Raw genomic sequence first — 23,925 nt, forward strand, 5'->3', positions numbered from 1 at the left:
AAGGCATATTTCAACAATTACTTTTTCAAATATATGTTTAATCTTTACTTAATTGGTGCATGGCCATTAATTAACCACTATTTGTAATGGATGAGTAGCGTGGAGGCTTTTTATTCTTCAAAATAGAGAATTTTTTTTTTGGATACGGCAGGCTTAGTGGCCAAATGGGTCCCTTTAGGCGTTGAGCTCCGGGGGTAGAAAGTAGAAACCCATATATATACCCCATAAGCCATAGTTAAGATGTCATCGTTGACGGAGTCCTGATATTAAGTACTCCGTTTAATTTATACGAATTAGGTATTTAGGTTACATCTATGGAATAACTAATTACATATAGAATAAGTGACTGGTGTCTGATTGCTCAATCATTAATTCAACTTATTTTGGTTTATTTGAATTTGTCTGAAATTATTTAAACTTATTTGAATTATAATTGGACTAAACATTGAGAAAAAAAATAAAAATTTAGACTATTTGTTTGTCTAAATAAGTGAGTGTATTAACTTTATATTTATTTTAAAAAATTATGACATACTTTCAAGAGTATCACGTGATATTATTTCTTTAAAAGGAACGCCTTTTAATATATTGTATACGTTGTGTTACTCAAATGGCATTCTTGTATATATTTGCCTTGATGTTCGCGGACGAAGCTCCACCTCCATCTTCTTCACGTCCAAAACCACGACCCACCTCCATTTTTGTCCTCTTTCTTTCTCCTCTTCACACCATTGAAGTAGCTTAAGCTTTCCTTTCTCGTGCACCACCATTTTCACCGTCGTCTTATTGGTGGCTTCGCCACAAGTGAATAAAACGAAAACCCTAAAAAAATGGAGGAAATAATGGCATGGTTAAACTCAAAGGGTATGAGTGTTATCCTCCTCCATTGAAACCGATTGCAGAGTTCGATTTCTCCATTGAAGCCTCCTTGATTCTCCATTGAAGACTTTGAAGGTCTTTTGATTTTTCTCCATTAAAACCTCTTCACTAACATTATTTTCTTCACTTTTCTTGACAATTTACACCGACTTTACATAGCAAAATGACCAGCGTGCCCTTTAAGTAACTTCAGTTGTTACTCAAATTAACTTGGGTTTTCTCAAGTGAAATAGGGCCTAACATTCCTAACGTTGAACAAGCGCAAAAAAACTGAAAAACCTCCTTTCCCTACTTCAACTTCCCTCCTCCCGTCCTCCGTCTCCCGTCAACGTCTTGCAAAATCAGCTCTCACTCTCCTAACAGACGATGGAGAAGCAAAGCATCAATGGCGGTAAACCACCGGCACCGCGAAAGAAGCTACCGAAAGAGAGGGTTTTCGGAGCAAACGCTGTTCAATTATCAGAAGATGAAGCAAATCAGCTAATTGGTGGAATTGTAGAAAAGGGTGTTTCAGATGATTGCTTCTCTACTCCGCCTTCTAGTGCTCCTCTTCCTTCTGTTCTTCCTTTTCCTGTCGCCCGCCATCGTTCTCACGGCCCTGTATGTTCCCTGTTTATGCTGTTTGATTTTATACTATGGTTTATATTTCCAATTTTCTTCATATTTTAATCATGGGTTGAGAAAGATGTGATTTTTAGCAGTACCCTTTTGATTATTATTGTTGGGTATTTCTTTAAATTGATTATGTGATTAATTTACCAAATTCGTGTAAGATGATGAACTTAGGTTTGCATTATTATACTTGTATGTTAATGAGTTTTATTGTTTCCAGTTTATTGAAGTGAATGTATTAATGTTATTTGGTAGATATAAAGAAAAACGTGGTCGAGAATTGGTTGCATTGCTCAGTGTGGGTGTATCTTGCAAATCTTGGCATGTTACTTTATAGCTAGGGTAGTGGACAGTGGCGTATCTAGGATTTGCATATAGGGTATGCAGAATTATATAGACTCTGTTTTAAATATGAAGTACGGCATGCTTTTAATTAGCGTATACATACATTTTCTACATAGTAAATGAGTATTCCTAGTTTTTTGGGTGTTTTTCTTTAATAATTTTCGATTATAGAATAATTGAAGGAGTATAAAAACAATATGGAGTAATTTAAAAGAATTTTTTTCATTTATCATCCTTAAAACTTAGATGTAGGCGTTGACTCAAGAAGATGATGATAACAAGAATTGAACATTGGTAATAAGACTAATAACCAAGCTGAGACATAAGTATAATGCCGTAATGCCACCAAGCTGCAAGAATTTTATTCTTCCAAAGCAACTTTAAAAGTTTTTCAATAAACAAGGCTATGCACTTGCATACCCCTTGTGTATGCTAGATCCGCCCATGGTAGTGGATTGTAGTGCTTTTTAGTGTTATGATGGATGGGTAGCTTAGGGTTATGATGGAATTCTTTTTTGTGGGAAATTGAATGCTGTTTCGTTTGCTCGGAATTCTTTTTGGCGGAACTTATATGTGGATTGGTGCTTAGAGTTTGGAACTCCATTATTAGAGAAGTGTAAATTCGATCAAATTAGTGTTCAAATCCATGGTTTAACAACTTCAATTAAAATGGTTTAGGGTCATTACATTGTAACAACTTCATCTTCTTTAGTTCTTTATCACCTTCATATCTTAAAGCCTTTGGTTTCTTATGACATCACCTAATATGTCGTTGGAAACTTTAAAAACTTAGGGTGCATAAGTGTTTGAAGAAGACAACATGTTGGAGCTGTTGAACATTTATAATATGGAGATTCCTTGTTCATGTGCAGATGTTTATTTTTTACCGAACATGAGAAAATGGGCGGAATCTTGTATGAATGAAGGCCAAGCTAGTAGATCAACACAAAAACTTTAGCAGGAACCTTGAAAGATGAAAGCAATGGGGGAAAAAAAAGATACCTTTTAGATTAGTTACATGTATTGCATATAATGCTACCTTGTACGAGATTGGCATGCATAAAGTGATTCATGTATTGATAAAAGGAGTGAGAGCTGTGGCTGTTTAAATTACATCTCATGATTTACTGAATTTTACCATATTCAGTACCTTGATGCTCTTATTCTTTCCCTGTCTAACCAATGTATTGAGGATACCTTGTGTTGGCTTGTATAAGATCTAGTGCATCCCAGTACCTTGGCAAATTGGCAATATGGCAGAACTCTGTTTATGCACAAGCTATCTGCAATTTTTTTTCTTTGCACACACACCAAAACATACTGACACACATATAAGACTCATAATCATGTGCATATGTGCATGCATACACACTAAATCAAGTATCATCACTACTGTTCAATGCTGAAATGCTACTCGCAATATGACAATCTTTACTATGAATTTTGAACAGCCTGTTATTCTTACAGCATTGGGCTCCATATGTGAGCCACTCCACAGCTGTTGGTGGTGCTATTGTTGATGATGAATTTGATGCAGAGGATGATGATCCTACAAATTATGACTCAGCAGCACAGTTTGCTGAGCCTATTATAAAGAAAAAGAAAAAGGGACTGGATTTGAGTCAATGGAGGGAGCTTGTTCAAAGTAAAAGTGGTTCAAATATCCCTGAACATGAAAAAAATTGCAATGCCATTGCGGGTGTTGAGAAGCAAAAGATGAATAGAGATTCTTATATAATGTCTGATGAGAAAAGTATGGTAACTAATCCATCGTCGGCTATAAATGGCAGCAGTATATCAACATCTTTACAGGGGGCTCCAGAGGTGACTTGTGATACAACTAATGTTATGAGATCCGTGGATATGATATCAAATAGGTTGAATGAATCATCAGCAGCAATAAGCAACGTTAATGCAGTTAGATCTGGACATGATCAGCCCAGCGATTCCAAAGGTGATGTTGAAAGCAGTAATGTTCGGGATGGAACTCATTTGGAGATATCTCCATGTGGTGATGTTGGCATGGGATTGGGAGATTTTTCTTTACTTGACGTGCGAGGCATAAGGAATCGACAGCATACAACAACACAGGGACCCAGTTGCATTGGCCATGAGGAAAGACACACGAGTCTTCAAGGTCAGATTGATGCTGAGAACCAGGCCTTATTAGAAAGAATGTCTCCGGAGGAGATTGCAGAAGCACAGGCAGAGATAAGAAATAGGATAAATCCTGAACTGCTTAAAATATTGAAGAAACGGGGGATACAGAAATCAGAAAAGTTGGGCTCTAGTTGTAGTACAGGTTCTGTTGACATACCTGCTTTGGGTGTTATGCAGGCTGATAAACATTTAGCTGAAGATGAAAAGGATCCTTCAGTTTCAGAAAGTGCTGTATCTCCTCCAGTGGTTAACCCAAGTAAGCTTAATACAGAGACAAGAGCAGATGAAGGTGACAAGAGGTCATTGTTAAAGCACTCTAAATGCAGCAACTTATGGGATATGTGGAGTAAACGAGTCGAGTCTGTAAGGACTGTTAGATTTTCTTTTGATGGTAATGTCATTGAAGGTAATTGTCTACTGGCATTTGAAACTATTGTGCTCAACTTTTAGCTAATTATGTATCTGCAGCGACTTTGTACTTTATGTTCCATAGAGTTTTTGTTTAGTTCTTTTCCCCATATTACTGTTTTCAATATTGGTCCATTCATTTTAATTTTAATTTGTGGTTGAGAGAAATCTACTTTATCAAGTTAGACTTTGTAGGTCATCATTATTTGGATCTATTCATAATTTACTACCAGATATATTATGCCGTTCTAATATATCGATTTAACCCCTGTTGTAGAGAGTTCCTTGGATCCAGCATATACTGTTGACAATGTCGGTGAACGTGATTACCTGAGAACGGAAGGGGAACCTGGTGCAGCTGGGTATACAATAAAGGAGGCTCTAGCTCTTGCAAGGAGTGTTGTAAGTTGCATTTTATGTTGCAGTTTTCAAGGAAACAGAGATAAAAATAAAAATTCTATTCATAAGTATATACTAAATGAATCTAACCAAACTTGTCAAATGTGGATGTAGGTTCCTGGACAGCGAGCTCTTGCGTTGCACCTTCTGGAGTCTGTTCTTAGTAAAGCTTTGCTCAACATTTGTGAAAGTCGACATGATTGCTTAACAAATGTTAATAATGGAAAAAACCTTGTTGACTGGGCGGCCATTTGGGCTTATGCACTGGGTCCAGAACCTGAGCTTGTTTTGTCTCTGAGGTAAAAACATGTTTATTGGGTTATTTCCTGGGTTTATTGGTTTCTTTTTCTTGTATGAGGTTGCTTATAAAGTTATAAGCCTGATTTACTTTGTGGTCTGTTGTGGACAACTTTAACGAAACACCGTACTTGTATTACGGCCAAGTGGCCATTGTCTCTTATATTATTTTGGCCCTCTAATTTACCTTGCTTTATCTACATTGGAAATGTATGCAGCACCTTAAATAGATGTGGATTCATGTGGATTCTGGAAAACATAGGAAAGCTTGACATATTGGTGTTGCATAGATTTTACTATGCTATTCTGGAAGATAAAATGTGGCATTGGTTATTGTCTGTCAAGTGCATGGCTGGAGGATGGGGTTCACCATATAAGCTGTGATGCTTCATCTCAAAAGTATCATTTAATTAGTTCATTTACAGTCATTACAGTTGCTTGATTGAAAGCCATTAGTGTAATACTCGTAACATTAAGAAATACAGACTTTGACACCCCTGTGAAGCTCGGATTATTATACTATACAGTCCCGTATATTTTTCACTGTTATTTTGGTTCATCATACCTTGGAGTTTGGGCAGGCAGGGTTGATTGGACTGGTTGGGCTGGGTATGGGAAGGAAGGGGGGCATTGTCGCCGGATATTGACATTTAGATGAGTTTTAAGCATTTTTTGTTGGTGTTTATTTATATGTTTCAGATTCTTTCCCCAGTATCAATTCCCATTCTTAAACTTAACACAAACCTATAATCTGAATGGTTGGATTTCTCTTAAAAATTTTATGTTAACTAATGGGGACACCAGGAAGGAGGAAATATAGGGGCCCGTCTCACTTTAGAAGTACAAGCAGGAGTTTCTATTTGATATCGAAAGTGTACTACTTTGTTAATTGTTCATGTTCCCATAGTGTAAGCTAGAAAAGAGGTAAGTTAAAAACCTAATCATTAGCTGATGGATTTTTTTTGTTTTAATCAATCTAGTACAAGTTGTTGTCTGCTCAAAGGGAAAGTGAATATCTCATTATGTGATGTGGTGTGAAAATCTTTCCCAATGTTCATCATTGTAGGTTGGCACTCGATGATAATCATTACTCTGTTGTATTAGCTTCTGCCAAAGTAATCCAATGCATCCTAGCCTATGACATGAATGAGAGCTTCTTCAATACATTAGAGGTATGATATGATCCCTATAATTTTATTTTGTTTTTGTATTTCTATATATGTATTTTAAATTTTTTTATAATTGGCGTTCAACTTTGCTTTCTGCTTCAGAAAACAACAATGAAGAATCAATATACTGCTCCGGTATTCCGAACTAGACCTGACATCAGACATGGTTTTCTTGGTGGCGGCTTTTGGAAATACAGTACTAAACCGTCCAATATTCTTCTCCCTGATGAAGAAATTAGAAACGACAAGAATGAAGAACCTACTATTCAGGATGACAATGTTATTGCTGAACAGGATGTCGCTGCAGGTCTGGTCAGGATGGCGATGCTACCCAGGCTTCTTTACCTTTTAGAGGTAAGGCTAATAGCATGAAAATACCTTCATTACATTAAATACTAGATAATGGGCAGAGAAACTAAGTTTGTGTTTTAATCTGGATTTTACTGTGTTGTTTGCATTGCATTTTTAAGCTGCCGTGCTGTTCTGACATTCTTATAAAATCTAGCAAGGGAAGATATGGTCAATACTGACTACTGAGTGCTTGGACCTAAGCCATAGACTGTATGGAGTAGTAACAATTTGCTAAGTTTTTCAGATGGACTTGATCATCTTTCACTGTTAATCTGCAACTATACTCGTTGGATTTTCTCTAGATGTAATTTTTGTACATATCAATTTTGTATTTTAATATTTTAAATACCTGTATGAACGATACAGATGGTTAAAAATCGACTATTGGGAGAACAAAATGAAATTACTGAATAACTTGTTAGAATATTGTTATTGAAGGTCCTATACTAGATAAAAGTGTATCCCCTTCTACATGGAAGAAGGTTCTCTTTAAAATGTAGTTTTTTTTTTTTCCCATCAGCTAGAGCTTGGAGAATTCCCCAAGGGCCTATTGTGATTCTAAATATGAAAATAAATGTAGGGAAAAGTGTCTTGAAGATAAAAAGAATTGTCAATTTTTATTTATTTATTTATTAATCTCAATTGTGCTGAAGATTTTTTTTTACTGTTGTGAACATTTAACATAAATAATAATGATAATATTTTTACAGACTGAGCCATCGATGGCCCTGGAGGAATGTATATTATCAACACTCGTGGCAGTTGCTAGGCATTCCCCTAGATGTGCAACTGCAATCTGGAAGTGTGAAAGGCTTGTTCAGACAATTGTCAACAAATTTACAATGAAGGATGCATTGGAACTTCAGGCTTCTAAAATTAAATCTGTGACTCTTCTAAGAGTAAGCATCATAGTCCAATTATCCTATATTGTAGTTTCCTTCTGGCTACTCTATTATTTGTGAAATGAGTACAGCATAATTGTGAACCGGCTCTTTTATTTGAACTGAAGATTCAATTTTTGATTCCATTTTTTTGTGATTTTTTTTTTTATTTTAAATTTTTTTTTGAATCGGGGAGGTTCATTATTTTAAAAAAAAAAAAGAAAAAAAAAACTGACTCAAGTTTCTTCTTCTTTAACTAAAGGTTCATTTTTCTGCTGTATTTTTGTGCTGCAAAAAAAAAAAAAAAAAAAAAAAAAGGAAAAAGAAAAACACAACTAATGTAAGTCATTGGGTTCATCTTATTTTGAAAATAAGGTTCTGCTTTTAGCTGGTTTTTTTTATTCTTTAATTTTGTATGCAAGTATGTACTAAAGGATCATTTTATCAAGTCTTCAATGTTAATTTTTGTGAACTAAAGCCTCAATGTTTCTGAGTTGGAGGTTCATGTACTCATTTTCAGAGTTCTACTCACTGGATACTTTTTTTATTTTTTGTTTTTTGAAAAATTATTGCCTCGTCCCCCCTCCTAACCTTTGCTTTCTGATAAAGGTTTTAGCTCAGTCAAACAAGAGCGCTTGTATAGAGTTCATCCAGAATGGGTTCTTCCAAACTATGACATGGCATCTGTATCGAGTGATGCATTCAATTGATGAGTGGATTAGATCTGGGAAAGAGAAGTGTAAGCTAACGTCGGAGTTGATGGTAGAACAATTACGTTTCTGGAAGGTCTGTGTCATGCATGGCCACTGCATTTCTTCTTTCACAGGCTTTTTTCCTGCATTGTGTCTGTGGTTGAATCCTCCTACATTTGACAAACTCATAGAGGCAAATGTCTTTCATGAATTTGTTTCCATTAGTATGGAAGCGTATCTAGTTTTGGAGATATTAGCTAGAAGGCTTCCAGATCTACATTCCACAGAAGCTAGAAATCAAGAATTTCAGGAAAGTTGTGGTGCTAATTTAGAATCTTGGTGCTGGAATGACGTTGGTCCAATGGTTGATGTGGCTTTAAAGTGGCTAGAGATGAAGGCTGATTCAACTTTTTCAAAGTTCTTGTACCAGCTAAATGGAGCTGATGACAATTTTGTGAATCATACTCATGTATCCTCCTTGTTATGGGTGCTGTCAGCTGTTATGCACATGCTTAATACTGTTCTTAAAAAAGCGACTCCTGGAGATGTGCTCAAGCTCAAAGGCAACTGGCGGTTGCCAGAATTTGTAGCTAAACTTTCGCTTCAAATCATTAAAAAAGGTATTGTGAACTTTTCTGATGAAAACAATAATGAATGTTCTGGAGATCAATGGGCACTAGGTTCTTTTGTTGAGAAGTTGTGTGATTTTAGACATCAGTCAGATTATGAGATGTCAATAGCTTCTGTGTGCTGCCTTCATGGATTACTCCGGGTAATAGTTTCCACTGATCACTTAATTCAGATTACTGGAGACAATGTTGGACCAATATATTTTCACGGAAATGAGCTGATTAGAGACAACAAGTTGCTTCAGGATGGCATATTTAAATGTTCCCTGAGTGAGTGGAGAAAAGTGATTAGAGAATTTGTTAAGTTAGTCACTTCAGAATGGCACACCATTCGCTACATTGAGGCATTTGGCAGGGGAGGTCCCGCTCCTGGGGTTGGGGTGGGATGGGGTACTTTTGGTGGTGGCTTTTGGTCCTCTACTATTGCCTTGGTTCAAGCAGATTCAAGATTGCTTATTGAGTTGCTTGGAACATTTCATTCGTCTTCCAGAGATCTAATTGTGGTAGATGAGCATAGTTTTATGCTGCAGAGTGTCAATTCTGCCTTGGCAGCGAGTTTGGTGGCAGGACCAGGGGATAAAATGATTATACAGAATGTATTGGATATGTTGATGGGAACCTCTGTTCTCAAATATCTTGATCAATGTATATTCCACTTTCTTCACTCTTATAAAGGAGTAGAGCCATTAAAGTTGGACTATAAAGACAGTGACTTCATTCAATTTGGCAAAATTCTGGCTTCTCACTTCAGACATAGATGGTTGTCGGGAAAGAAAAAGAAGAAATCTGTATCGAAGGAAGGCAACAACCGTGGAACTAAAACTGTCAAACCGAGTGGCCTTCCTCTTGACACCATTCCTGAATATGCGGAAATGTCAATTATTTCCGGGGAAATTGGCAACTCTTTAATAGTTGAGTGGGCTCGACAGCGGCTGCCTCTTCCCAGTCATTGGTTGCTAAGTCCTATAGCGACAATTGGTGAGATCAAATCTAGCAATTCTCCAAATACTTCGGGTGAAATTGATCCTGTGAAGTTTCACGAAGTTGCAAGAGCTGGGATTTTCTTCCTTCTGGGTATTGAAGCAATGTCCTCTAGGCTTTCAGATGAAGACAACTCCCCTGTTCGGAGCATACCTTTAATCTGGAAACTACATGGATTATCTGTACCATTACTTGTAGGAATGGATGTACTTGAAGATGAAAGGAGCAGGTACATGTATGGAGTGTTACAAAGCCTCTATGGTCAACATCTAGATGAGTTGTGGCTCAGTAGCACTAAAGCTATTGCCCCTAAGACCGGAACTTCTTCGGATGCTGATTTGTTCCCGGTTAGTTGTCTGAGGTTTCAGTCTGAGATTCATGAGAATTATTCCACGTTCATTGAAACCCTTGTGGAGCAATTTGCTGCAATTTCATATGGTGATGTGATTTATGGACGACAAATTGCAATATATCTTCACAGACAGATTGATGCTTCAATTAGACTTGCCACTTGGAATGCTCTATCTAATGCCCACGTTCTTGAACTCCTACCACCTTTGATTAACTGCGTAACTCAAAGAGAAGGATATCTGGAACCTGCTGAGGTATTTTGTTAATTCTTTCTTCTTCTTCTGCTTGAATGCCTTAATCCCATAAGGACATATTTGTTAATTCTTTCCACTGTTTTTTATTATTATTTTATTTATTTTACAAAGTAAAGGTTAAATCGTTGAAATTAATTCTTGTCCCAAAATAGAAAGGAACTCCAGGTTGTGTGGCATTTAAGAAATTATCTTGATGTTCAAGCATGCTCTTGATCTGCACTAGGGCTGTAGGAGCATGCTTTGGATCTGCGCTAGGGCTGTAGGAGCATGCTCTTGATCTGCGCTAGGGCTGTAAGGCATGGGTGTTAGAAGAATATTCAATATAACATTCTACTGGAACTTTGAATACTTTCCTTGAATTATTTGGTAGATTTAAGGGTAAATAAGGAGCAGGACCAACAGTTCAAGTGAAGCCAGCACTCTTGCATGTAATTGTTGTTGGAAGGCATCGTATGCAGTGCTTGGAGATGTGTTTATTACAAATAATTTAATTAATTACTATGCAAGCATACTGTAAGATGAGATGCTCATTCCCTTTAATTCTATGCAGGATGATGAAGGTATTTTGGAAGCTTATGCAAAATCCTGGACTTCTGGTTCCCTTGATAGAGCTGCAGCTCGGGACTCAATGACTTATGCTATTGCTGTACATCATCTATCATCATTCATTTTCAACAATTCTCACGGACAGAAACTGTCTCTACAAAATAAACTTGTGAAATCACTTTTGAGGGACTATTCACGCAAACAGCAACATGAGGTATGCTTTTGCTGTTTTGTTCAGTCATTATAATGAGACCATAGGTGGCATGATACATGAGACTATGAGAGTATGAAATTTTCATCGGTTAATTAAGATACAGTGCCGCAACCAATAATATGATCGTTCATGAGTTGTGACTTTGCAACTTTCTAGTTTTTTCAAAACCAAATAAAATATTTAAACTTTCTTGGAAGAGTGCACAGATTTTCAAAGATGTCATTAGCATTCAGATAAGATGTCCTTCTGTGAATCCCCGGATGAAGAAAAAAGTATCCCCTCCCCTTATATTTTTGTCTTTATTTGACCCCAAGAATTAGATTTTGTGCTTTCATTGAAACCCACAATCTGCCTTCTGCCATATATACCCGCACTTCAGTATAAATCCTATTTCTGTATAGTTTATACAACCTCTGTTTCAAATTATTTGCAACGATTTGACATGAAGTGTGAATAGAAAGTGCCTAATCGTTGCAAATAATTTGAAACGGGGGTAGTATTATGAATCATCATTTTTTCACAAAAAAAAAAAAAATCAGTTACCAGACCATATCAACTTCATGATTGCATTTTAATAGTAAACATCCACCCATTTCAGCTACATGGCATGGTGTCCCTGCGCCCCTCTCACTTGTGGGGTAGGGAAGCCAGGGAAGGCTCTTCCTGTCATTTCTTATTCATGTAGAGGATCAAGTTAGTGTTTCTCATTTTGCTAATCTTCAAAAATCTATTGCAGGCCATGATGTTGGATTTGGTCCAGTATGAACACTCTTGTGCCATTCAGAAACCCAAGCAGGATGCCTCTACTGTTGTACAGATGGACTGCATTGATTCGAGGTTGGGGCTGTTGAAAGAATCTTGTGAAGGAAATTCACAGCTCTTGACTATAGTTGAGGGGCTCAAATCTTCCATTTTAAAGAAGCAATCTGGAGTTTGAAGTGAACTACAGATTATAATTAGACCTTAGAAAACAAGAACGTAAAATTTTTCTACAGTCTTACTCTATTTCCTCTCGGCTGGGATCTTCAAGAGTAACTGACACTGTGAGGCTATATAATATCATAACATGTAGTATCACCGTAAAGGACATTTGGTGTTAATCATATCATGTACAGGGATGTCAGTTCTCGTTTGAGGTATGCAGTTTATCGAAGAGATCTGATGGCGAATTCTGTTCTGATAATAGCTCATGTCAGCTATTGAACACCATGTGATCTGAAAAGGCAAGATGCTGAAGAAACAGCAAAGCAATGGTACATTGGAGACTTTTTTTTTTTTTTTTTTTTTTTGGCTGAGACCTTGTAAATGCTAGTTGCATCTCTGTACACTGATTTTGCTGTTTAACTATTCCAATTTCAAATTCTATGTATGTATATAGCAAACAAAATTATTCGCTAATTTTTTTTTTTGACGGCAAATTATTCGCTAAGTAATACTAGGTCTAAACTTTTTGCTTCTATGCTTCCCTGTATGTAGTGGAGATGATTGATAATTTGCTTCAGAGGTACTGAAATTTGTACGTCACAGTCCTAGCTATCACGAAATCTAAAACACCTATCATATGAGATACCACCACACCTATCTAAAATATTGTCGAAGCTACCTTCTCAGACCAAGATCGCATTTTTTAACCTCTTAGGGCCGTTGGGGGTTTGTCAAATAGTTGTACGAAGTATATAAATGTACTCGATCTCAGGGTTCGAACCTTTGAGGATTCGGACTACAAGGTACCTCGGATCCCCCTAAATCAAATTAAATAAATCACAATATCTACGACAATGTGGAGGATCCTCTTAAGAATCCCCACTTGATTTTTTGCTGGTTTAATTAGAAAACTTTAGAAAAAGGAGAGGAAAACTAATGTGCTGCTAAACCTGCTACCAATAATCCAATCAACAAAAGCCAAGTAACCCAATTAATATTGCATATTTTCCAATATATACTGTATTATGTGTTGATTGTGAATTGTGATGATCACTATATAACAAACGGCAGAAAAAGCGAAAAAAAACATATAATTTAATAGGTACAATAACCCTTTCAAAATCATTGATTAAGCTAAAGTAATTAAAAAGAAGGTCGTGTTTCATGCTCTAATTATCTTGTCTCCCCTTCTTTCTTAAAATAAGGTTTTTTGAAAAGTCAGATAGAAATTTTTTGTTATTTAAGAATAAAAATTGATTACCAACAATTATTAGTTAATTAAAATTTCAAGTGGTTTACGTGAATGACTAAACATAATTTTATTCATGGCTTGTACTTCGTAAATAGTTTTGCTAATGTTTTAACCTATGACTAGCATTATGTGTTTAAGGTGAAGAGAATGAAAATTACATTATTTTTTTCCAAAATAAAAATTTACAAATAAGAAGGTGAAGAAAGAAGAAAGAAATAATTTTGTCTGTATTATTTTGTTCTTCCTAGTAGGATTTTGGAGAATTAATGGAAGCAAATAAAAAGGGGATATTTTGTATTTTATCACCTATAGCTAACCCACTTTTTGAAATTACAGAAAAAAAAAAAAAAAAAAAAAAAAAAAAAAAATTAAAATACCACCCATAAAAGATTAAAAAAAAAAATAGATTTCACCACCAAAAATAGAATACAACAACAATAGACGAAAATGACGAGGCTAAATTACTTTATTTGATTAGTTTTTTATTTTTTTTTAAAATAACTAAACAAATTTAGTTTATATTTAACAAATACATAAAAACATAGTCATACGAGGTTTTGTTAGAACCACCTCAAAATATATTTTCATAATATCAATTTTTTATAATTTTCATTTATTGATAATTAGATGTATTAATAATTAAAATAGCATGTTGACGATTGAAAAAAAAAAAAAAAAAAGTGTCAACTTAAAAAGAACTAAGGAAGTATATTACAAGTTGTCCGAAATCGGTCTGGTTGTCCCAATCAATCCCGAATTCATTGGACCCAGCTTAATGAATATGAACCCCCTCCCCTCCCATTATGAGTTGATCATTGGTCATAGTGTCTGCCCATTTGTCGTGCACCAAACAGGCAGGCACTGTGACCGATAAAGAAATATGAGTAAGTAGTTGCACCGTATCTGATATGTGGTGTTCTATTGACGATCACAACTTAAATAGGGACCATGATGTTAATGCGGACCTAGCTAGTTATTTGCTTAGTACTTCGTAGTTATTAATAGCTATAAGTGTTCGTCGCTGTGCAACACAGAAGCCTCACACTCTCGATGACCTCGATCTCGATCTATTCATTAATTATTTGCCAACCACTTTCGCCGGAGAATACCGGTGGTAAGTTGTTGTTATTGCCGAGACCCCATATGGTTGAAGCAATCCTTTCTTACTCTTTAAAAATATGAAAGGGCGGGAGTCTGTATTTAATTAATTCACCATGTATGATGGGGAATGAATTATATAATAAGAGTTCATTAGTTTGTGCCTGTGAATATGCACGGATCAAAAAGGACGAAAATTTAATAAAATGAATGTGTTACCATACATACAAAAAGTGTGTTAAAAAAATCATTCGGATTAAAAGAAAATAAAGGTTTTGCTAGTGTATTATAAATTGTTAATCAAATATAAAGTACGGAGTATTATATTTGAGTATTAAAAGTCATTTAGATAATCAATCTCTGGATCTCCTGGATTTGGGAGGGAGGCTCTAACCATCGTACCCAACCTATCTATCCCTCACTCTCTTCTTTTTTATAATAGTTAAAGAGTTAATAATCATAAATTGTACGTTGAAATGGTGGTTAAACTTAGCTTTAGACTAATGAATGGATGTGAGGTTATGAATTCAAACATTGGTGCTTAAACATACTTATTTGTATAATTACAGTGGACATATAATATTATATAAACACAAGACATATATATTAATCCACTTATGATTTGTTCGATGTATCATTATTTTTGTTGAACTGAAATTAATTATTTTTGTCGAAATTAAATTAATTTTACTGAATAGAGCCTAGCAGTATATATATATATTATATTATATTATATTATACAATTACTCGTAACAATTATATATTAACTTTCTGACTTGTTAGATGATCGACCAATGACAAAAATCGTGGAAAAGATGAAGGGTAACAAATTCCTGGCATAGACGGCATTATATAAAGCCTTCAAGTATGCTTGGTATTAGATACGAATAGGGAAAAAAAAAAATGGAACAAATAATACTGAGAGATGTAATAACTAATGGTGAGCATAATAATGAAAAAGAAGATGATGAAGAGGCACAAGCAAGTGTAGATATTTGGAAATATGTATTTGGTTTCACTGAGATGGCAATTGTAAAATGTGCTATCGATCTCGGTATAGCCAACGTGTTACATAGAAATGGTGGCTCTATGTCACTCACCGAACTAGCCTCTTCCCTTAAATGTCCAGCACCCTCTTTGTACCGCGTCATGAGGTTCTTAGCTCACCGGAAAATTTTTAAGCTAAGCCAAACAAGCCAAAGCACGTTAGTTTTCGCCGAAACACCCCTTTCTAGACGTTTGTTAAGTCAGGGGAAAAATAGCATGGCTGCCTTTATACAACTAGAGAGCAGCCCGGTTATGCTAGCCCCTTGGCTTGGTCTAAGCAATCGCGTTCAAGAGAAAGATGGGTCGGCATTTGATGCAGCCAATGGAGAAGATGTGTGGAGTTATGCAAGTAATAATATTGCTCATAGCAAGCTTATCAATGATGCTATGGCTTGTGATGCTAGGGTTGTAGTACCTCAAATTATCAATGAGTGTCCTAGTTTGTTCGACGGTGTTTCTACCGTTGTTGATGTTGGGGGAGGAGATGGAACCGCCTCGTCTATGCTTGTTGAGGGTTTTCCTTGGACTCAAGGCATTAATTTTGATCTTCCTCATGTTGCATCTGAAGGACTGCCTTGTGAGCGGGTGCAACATGTAGGTGGAAACATGTTTGAGAGTATTCCAAAAGCCGATGTTGCATTCATCATGGTAAATTCTTTATTTTGCACACTCATGCGTAATTTTCCCCATAATTGTTTCTTATAAATTTATCTGAACTCATTTTGTGTAAAATAAGTTAAAATATTATGAACTAACAAGAACAAAAATATACGCTCACAAGGACAAGCTTTTACATTTACAACTTTATTGGTTGAATACCATACTTTATTTTACATTCACTAACCAATCCACTCAAAACAAATAATCTTTAACTAATAATGTGTATGAATCATGTGATTTTATTGTTTATGTAATGTAGTGGGTGTTGCATGACTGGGGGGATGACGAGTGCATCCAAATTTTGAAAAACTGCAAGGAAGCCATAGCAAAGGATAAAGGGAAGGTGATCATTGTGGAATCTGTAATTGAAGAAGATGCAAAAGATAAGTTTGAAGATGTAAGATTAATGCTAGATATGGTGATGTTGGCTCACACAACAAATGGCAAAGAGAGGACCTTTAAAGAATGGAGCTGCTTGCTTAATAAGGCAGGGTTTGGCCGTTTCGATGTCAACCCTATTCAAGCCGTTCAATCTGTCATTGTAGCTTATCCTTGACTTAAAATGCGCGCATACCTTCTTTCATATCGCTATTTATTGTGTGTGGTTGATACCTTTGTTTAATATATTGCTCGTGTTTTTTCCTAGGGTTTGTTTTCTATTTTCATATGTACTATAGCAACTAAATCAACTCATGTGATGCACTGGACTGTGTTGTTGTGTGACTTATGTCCTATTTTCATCTACATTTAAGACAGCTACTACTTACATTTGCAATTGCATCACTCATAATACGTTTTAGATTGTCGATTTAAGACCTATTTATGTATTTTTAAATTTTTAATATATTGACATAATTGCCTGAAGAAACAAAAAATACCAAACATTTCAACCTTAGATTTTGTTAATCTCGCTGTTTTTGGCAAAGACCGTCAAGTATGTATAAACTCAAGAGAAGGGGAACACCGGAACAGTTATCTCTGGACCTCTCCTCAATAACTCATCCCACATCGAACGTTTACGAATAAATGATTGTAGACATAGTATATAACAAACAATATTTCCTTACTTAAAGATTATCTTTGCGCTTGGGGCAATGACGCAGCTAGTGAGGTAATAACCGAGGCGCGTCAATTGCTGGTTGAAAACTATTTCCAAACCCCCTCTTCGGCCTGGGCTTGACCTTGGCCGTCGAGAATTTCTGGAAGGGCTCCCTTACGAGGGTAAAGTCCTACAAATATTGAGTTCAACTTTTCAATTAATTATAAATTAAAATACAGTGAGATTGAAAATTTAATAATTGTCCAATTGAATTGCTCAATATCATTGGTTCTTCCAGATCTCTTATAATGTAATGGAAATATGGAGTAATTAACAGGCATCACTTAATTCACTTTAATTGTCTCCGCAAGTTCGAATCCTGCCGTTCATGATTCATAGATTTTATACTATTATCAATTTCCCCATTTCATATGCAGTGACATAAATGGGGATTTCATGTCGGATACACAGACATAAAATGAATGCCAGTCCCACAGGGATAAAATAGTTTAATACCTAGTTGCAACATAGCTCACTGTGCCTTTTCACTGGTTTCTCAGCCAATAATACAGACTAGATCTTGCCAATTAACTTTGGTATCATATCACAACTACATTGATTTAGAGTGCCCTTTGAATTTATAAATACAATCACTTGGAAGTTTGTGCCACATGCTTCATGAAAATGGATTTATTACTACACATAACCCATCATTGTATATCAATTTATAAGATGAACCATTCTCTTTTAATAACATCTTCTATGACTTATATTCTTGTGGTACATTCGATTAGGCAGTAATAATTTTAGAGCTCATAGTTTTGCGTGGAAGAAATTTCTGGTTAGGAACGAAGGAAGATTAACGCCAAAAGCTTCTAACAAATAACTAAATTGGTAAAACCTACATTTTTACATTGAGCTGAACGCTAACTAGTCTTTGACTGTCCAAAATAGAAATTATTATGATACGGAGTGTTTCGGGTGAAAACAATGGGACCTTGCCGAAGGTCCGCTGAAATGGAGAAGACTGGATTCGGTCCAAGTTATGTTGGGCCGAAGGTTTCCTGCACAGTAAACACACGTAAACTAGCCTCGGGGGTGTTGCCGAGGAAGGCCCCTCCGATGCTAAAGTCAGTACAATGTGTAAGAAGAAGACACTATGCAAGAGAGTTTGTAGCTTGAGGCTTTTATGGAATATATCAGAATATGAATGAACTCAGAATATGAATATGAATGTGAATGTGAATGTCAATATGAATCCCCTTTTGAATGAGACAATATGACAGCTTTTATACCTCATCATATATGGAGAGGTTGGGCCTTAGCCCAATTGGCTTGCTTTGTGGGCTGACCTTTGACTTTTGCACAATTGGAGAGTTGAACCTTGACCTTGGGCTTTTAATTGGATCATTTAGTGCTTAGGCCCAATTTGGACTAAATTGGACCCAAACAACTTGCCCCCAGACCCGATTTGGAAGGATGACGGGTCGGGTTTGATTTAATTCAGAAAAGGAGGGAAGTAAATGATTTAATTAATCCAAAAATTTGAATTTAAACCGTAATTAATGAGATAACAACGGTTAATGATTGTGGAAGTTGGACGGATAATGGGCAGTTTAATCACAAGATCATGTGTTTAACGGTTACTTAGTGGAGTACTTAAGAGAAATTAAAACGCAAACTCCTCGTATCCCGTACCTGGAGATATAAACAGAGGCGCGTCATTTCTCCTCACTTATTCACCAACACAAACCCAGAATTCTCGAGAGAGAAACCAAGAACCCGCATCAAAACTTCGCAAATTCCCCGAGCATTAAGCTTAGAAACTGAGACTTGCCACTACGAACTCGTAAATCGGCAACTTTCGCTTCAGATTAAGGTAAATTCCTTTGATTTCAGTTTATTTTTCTTCGAATTCGAACTCCTTCCCCTTTTCTTTCGACTTTTTTCTTCGAAATAATCAATGGCAAGAGGAGTTAGAGGTAGAGCCCGTGCTCCAAGAAGAGCAAGGCTGATTCCCGATCCTAGGAACAGGATTGGGACCTGGAATGGTCAAAGGCCGGAGTCTGACCCTGCTGAAGGGATTAGGGTGACTCCCCTTTCCTCGGCTCCTCCTCAGAGAACAGAGGAGCCGAGCGCTTCTGGACGGGATGATGAGGTTCCCGCTGTCCTTTGGGATATCCTCCCCGGGTTTTCAGAATGGGAGAATGCCGAAGTTGCTTCGGCCATGATAAAGAACCGCCCCTACTCATGGTGGGTGGAGAATGCCGATCAATATCGATTTGCCGAGCAAATTGAGTTGCATTACGACATTTTTGAAGCTGATGGGTACTGGTGCCGAATGCCCTCGGCATCCGATAGAATCCATCGTCCACCCCCGGGGTATGTGGGGGTGTACACAAGACAGCTTCAGTATGGGCTGAGGTTCCCTTTGGACGTATTCGTCCGAGACTTGCTGATCCATTACAACATCTCTCTATGTCAGTTAACTCCCACCAGCATCCGAAGGGTGATGACATACTTATGGGTCTGCAAGTTCTTCAAGTACGTGCCGAACCTGCACTGCTTCAAAAAGCTCCATCGGCTAGTGCCAAATATTCAAAGTGGGCACGGAAGCCATGGTTCTGGGTGGTACCGGATTGAGTCCCGGCCCCAATACCTAACCATGTGGCCAAACGACTCTTCAGACAAGGACTGGAGAGGTCAATGGATTTGGGTTAGGGCACCCACAGATCCGAGCCACCCTTGCGTCTTCAGCGCTCCCCGGTACCTCGCTGAGCCTGATTTCGAAATGGGAAGTTTAGGTCCCCCCGCAGATAACGGGGCGGATCCGAACCTGGATCAGCAACATATCTTCGGCAAGCTGCCGAACCGGGGGGGCAGTGGCTGAATGCAGCATATCCCGGAGACTTGGCTCCCCGATACGCATTACGTTTTCCAAGAGAACATGCTAGCAGCTGTTGGCCTCAGCCGAAAGTTTAAGGATGGTAAGCTTCTTCGGCTGGGGCCGAGGCTTTTTAACTACCTCTTTTTCTTCTCTCGCTTTGCTTTTTTATGCTGTGCCAACCTATCTGAGCTAATCTTTCCCTTTTCCTTTTTTCAGAGCGGGACGAGACCAACGTTGGCATTAACTACGCTCGTCTTGGTGTCAACCGAGAACGAGTTGTAACTGAACGGGCCCCGTCTATCACTGAGCCGAGGCATAGGGAAGTTCATCTAGACTCTTCCCACTTCCAAATTGAGGATGTTGCTCTGTATCAGAGGCAGAAGCCTTGGTGGAAGAAGAGAGACCCTTGGTTTCAGCTGCTGGACGAAGAAGCTGAAGCTGCCCGCACAGCCGAAGAGGTTGCACGGGTACTCGAAGCTTGCGAAGGAGGAGAAGGGTCCTCCAGAGCTCCTGAAGCCGAAGCTGCAGCTAGAGCAGCTGAAGAAGACGAGGCTTTGCTGAAGACCTCGGTGAGCTTTCAGACAACTTTTTCTTTTTTCTTTTCTTCTTTTTTTTTTTTTTTTTTTTTTTACTCACATTCTTCTTCCCCCTGTCTGTTACAGTCTGAAGAGAGTAACAGACACAGAGAAGGCAAAGCTCCTGTTCGTCCCGAAGACCAAATACCAGAGTCTTCAGACTCAGATATGGACGAGCAGCCCCTTCTGAAAAGGCGCCGAAGGATGGCCATCATCGGCCCTCATGACTTTCAGAGGAGGCCGATGACCATCGGCGTTGCAATAAGGGAACCCGATGAAGGCAATGGATCGCCGAGGGTTCCCCGGCCACCACCCCAATCACCTCAAAAGACCCCTCCGCCACCTCCTGAGATGGAGGTGGATCAGAAAACTCCCGAATCTAAGGGAGGGGCCCAAGAAGAAATTAAGGAGAGTGCTGCTGAGCACCAAAACAAGGATGCCGTGATGTCCAGTGCTGAGGGCTTCACGGCAGATATCGCAAGAGAGGTTGAGGCTTTCGTCCTCACCCCTGAAGAAGAGGAGGTCATAGTAATTGACTCCTCTGAGAAGGATGATGCTGAGACAACCAAAGCTAATCAAGCTCCATCGTCATCCTTCCCTTCTTTCCAGACTCTGCATTCTGGAGAAATGGGTTTCTCGGCCCCCCGAATTCCAATCCCAGACCACATCTGGGACCTCATATGGGGTCAGAACCGAGAAGGAGCTGCAGCCTACTTCGGCGATTTTGCTGGCATGTCCGAAGTAGACAGGGCAAGGATCTGGTCGCTGAAGGCCACTGCTGGGATGGGCGAATCCAGCAGATCAGTTCCTGACCCAGCCAGGTCTAACCAACTGCTGATGATGCAGGTAATTTTCCTTGTCTTCATTTCCTCTGAAATTCAGCTCTATATATTTTTTTTTTTTTTTTTGTCTTCCTGTTTTCAGTTCGTGCACAATCAGACTCTCACTGTAGAGCTGATAGATACCCTACAAGATAGGGTAGACGCTGCTGTGCACGACAAGAAGGTGGCTGAAGAGGAATTAAAGCTTGCTAAGCTGAAGCAAGCAGCAGCTGAAGAGAAGCAGCAGAAGGGTGAGGAGTATGAGAAAAGAGCTGCTGAAGCCCTCAAAACCTTCTGCGACGCTATGGAGAAGGAAGTTTTTCCCCCACTGATAGAAGTGGAAGAATTCCTCCAGGAGCATATGGGAGTGGACGTCTCCAAATTCAAGGCTGCTGTTGAGAGCCGAATTCAGGAAGGAGCTGCTGCACAAGCTGAAGTGCAGCAACGTCTAGAGGCTCTTGAAGCCAGCCGAATGGCTGCTGAAGAGCTGCTCCATGCCAAAGATGTCCAACTCTCAGAGGCTGCTGCTGCTGCCGAAGCTCAGAGAGCTGAACTCCATGAGGCTGAGGATCAACTGATGATCCAAAAAGTTGAAGTGGCCCAAGCCCAGACAAAGGCTTCCCAAATTCAGCAGGAGCTGAACGAGCTGAAAGGTTCCTCCTCCAAGCTCGCTGATGAGCTGAAGAAATCCAAGGAAGACTTGGAGGAGACCCAGAAGAAGCTGGCTGATGCTGAGGCTCTACTCAAAGTCCGTGTCTATACCCAAGAGGAATATGAGATGGGTTTCAGAAACGGGTTCCGAGTATGCCGAAGAGTCTGCCTTCATGCTGAGCCGAAGCTGGACTGGTCTAAATGTGCTGAGTGGGTCCAGAATCCCGAAGACCCTCATATGAAGTATGCAACTCCAGCCGAAGCTGAAATCCTTAAGGCTGAGGAAGCCGAAGAGGAAGCTGAGAGAATGGAGTTGGAAGCTGAACAGAGGGAAAGGGAGGCTCGGCAGAGTGCAAAGCCCGCTTCTTCTGCTGCTGGGGCTGAGGCCACCATGGGGCTCAACGCTGATCAGTCTGATCCTCAGGCTGAAGCATAGGAACTCGGGCAGTCGTCTTCAGAATCTTGCGGTTCATCATGTGCTTAACTTTAGACTTGCCGCTTTCTGAATTTTTTGCCTTGTTTTTTGCTTCAGCTTGCCTTGTCGTACAACAGTTTTATCTTTTTTTGCTTATGTACGTATTTCGGCAGCTGTTATTTTCCGCTTGTGGGCGGCTGCCGATACTGTTAAATTGAACTTGTAGCTCAATTTTTGAGCATGAATTATATATCTGATGCTCTTTTCTTCAGTTGCTTTGTTTTTGAATGCTTTACTGTTTCTGTTTCTTCAATTCTGCCGAACATACTTGCACTGATAGTGCTTCTCTGCCGAACATACTTGCACTGATAGTGCTTCTTGCCCCCCTCAGAAATTGAAGTATGACTTCAGCTGAATAAGCGATTTCTTCACTTCTTCAAAATGGGTATCCGAAACACAGGGCCAACTGAAGGCAATGCTTCTGGGATACAAGTCTTACTGAAGATTGACTTCATCTGAAAGTTGGATATCCGAAACACAGGGCCAACTGAAGGCAATGCTTTGGATATTAGCTTTCTGGGATACAAGGCTCAGTTAAGGCAATATCCCAGAATTGTCCATGGACTAATGTCTTTGGAGAACAAGTCTTACTGAAGTTTGACTTCAGCTGAAAGACCCGTGTTCTTTAAAAAGACGCATATCCGAAACACAGGGCCAACTTAAGGCAATGTTTCGGATAATGGCTCTCTGGGATACAAGGCTCAGTTAAGGCAATATCCCAGAATTGTCCATGAACTCATGTCTTTGGAGAACAAGTCTTACTGAAGTTTGACTTCAGCTGAAAGACCAGTGTTCTTTAAAAAGACGAGTTTTGTCAGCCATCTGAAACCCAGTTACCCGAAGGCGAAGGTTTCAGACGAGGCTGATTTAAAAATTTTCAACTGTTGCTGTTATCCTTGATTTTCTGTCTATCTTTGAAAAATGGATACCCGAAACACAGGGCCAACTTAAGGCAATGTTTCGGATAATGGCTCTCTGGGATACAAGGCTCAGTTAAGGCAATATCCCAGAATTGTCCATGGACTCATGTCTTTGGAGAACAAGTCTTACTGAAGTTTGACTTCAGCTGAAAGACCAGTGTTCTTTAAAAAGACGAGTTTTGTCAGCAATCTGAAACCCAGTTACCCGAAGGCGAAGGTTTCAGACGAGGCTGAATAAAAAACCCTTAAAGAGTAGATAGAACAAAGAAAATTTTGAAAGGATAAAAAGTTGTAAATATTTATATAAATGGCGGCTCCAAGGCCTTTCATTAGTTCAAAATGTACTTACAAAGATTGTTCTGCCCCGAAGGGTTTACACATGGTATTTTTTCAGTACATCAGCGTTCC

The 23,925-nt window shown here is 38.5% G+C and overlaps 2 protein-coding genes across 2 annotated transcripts; both read left to right on the forward strand.

Moving 5' to 3' along the window:
* Window positions 1–570: 570 nt before the first annotated feature.
* On the forward strand, window positions 571–12,566 carry LOC110718483 (transcriptional elongation regulator MINIYO-like). The gene is made up of 10 exons (XM_021897309.1): window positions 571–1,479; window positions 3,304–4,402; window positions 4,682–4,806; window positions 4,918–5,102; window positions 6,167–6,272; window positions 6,372–6,623; window positions 7,331–7,519; window positions 8,111–10,408; window positions 10,959–11,168; window positions 11,905–12,566. Exons 1-10 carry the CDS (start codon window positions 1,246–1,248, stop codon window positions 12,103–12,105), a joined length of 4,899 nt encoding a protein of 1,632 aa, XP_021753001.1. The 5' UTR covers window positions 571–1,245; the 3' UTR covers window positions 12,106–12,566.
* Window positions 12,567–15,235: 2,669 nt separating this feature from the next.
* Window positions 15,236–16,924, forward strand: LOC110718484 ((RS)-norcoclaurine 6-O-methyltransferase-like). The gene is made up of 2 exons (XM_021897310.1): window positions 15,236–16,137; window positions 16,409–16,924. The coding sequence occupies exons 1-2, from the start codon at window positions 15,346–15,348 to the stop codon at window positions 16,703–16,705; spliced, it is 1,089 nt and encodes a 362-aa protein (XP_021753002.1). The 5' UTR covers window positions 15,236–15,345; the 3' UTR covers window positions 16,706–16,924.
* The last annotated feature ends 7,001 nt before the right edge of the window (window positions 16,925–23,925 follow it).

The sequence above is a fragment of the Chenopodium quinoa genome, unplaced genomic scaffold (genome assembly GCF_001683475.1).
Source record: "Chenopodium quinoa cultivar QQ74 unplaced genomic scaffold, ASM168347v1, whole genome shotgun sequence".
NCBI lineage: Eukaryota > Viridiplantae > Streptophyta > Magnoliopsida > Caryophyllales > Amaranthaceae > Chenopodium > Chenopodium quinoa.

What these genes read in the sequence shown, in the direction of transcription:
- LOC110718483 (XM_021897309.1), top strand. Translation starts at nt 1,246, where the DNA reads ATGGAGAAGCAAAGCATCAATGGCGGTAAACCACCGGCACCGCGAAAG. An exon ending in GAGCTTGTTTTGTCTCTGAG is followed by an intron (nt 5,103 to 6,166) that starts GTAAAAACATGT and finishes TCATCATTGTAG; the next exon opens with GTTGGCACTCGATGATAATC. An exon ending in GATATCTGGAACCTGCTGAG is followed by an intron (nt 10,409 to 10,958) that starts GTATTTTGTTAA and finishes AATTCTATGCAG; the next exon opens with GATGATGAAGGTATTTTGGA.
- LOC110718484 (XM_021897310.1), top strand. Translation starts at nt 15,346, where the DNA reads ATGGAACAAATAATACTGAGAGATGTAATAACTAATGGTGAGCATAAT. An exon ending in CCGATGTTGCATTCATCATG is followed by an intron (nt 16,138 to 16,408) that starts GTAAATTCTTTA and finishes TATGTAATGTAG; the next exon opens with TGGGTGTTGCATGACTGGGG.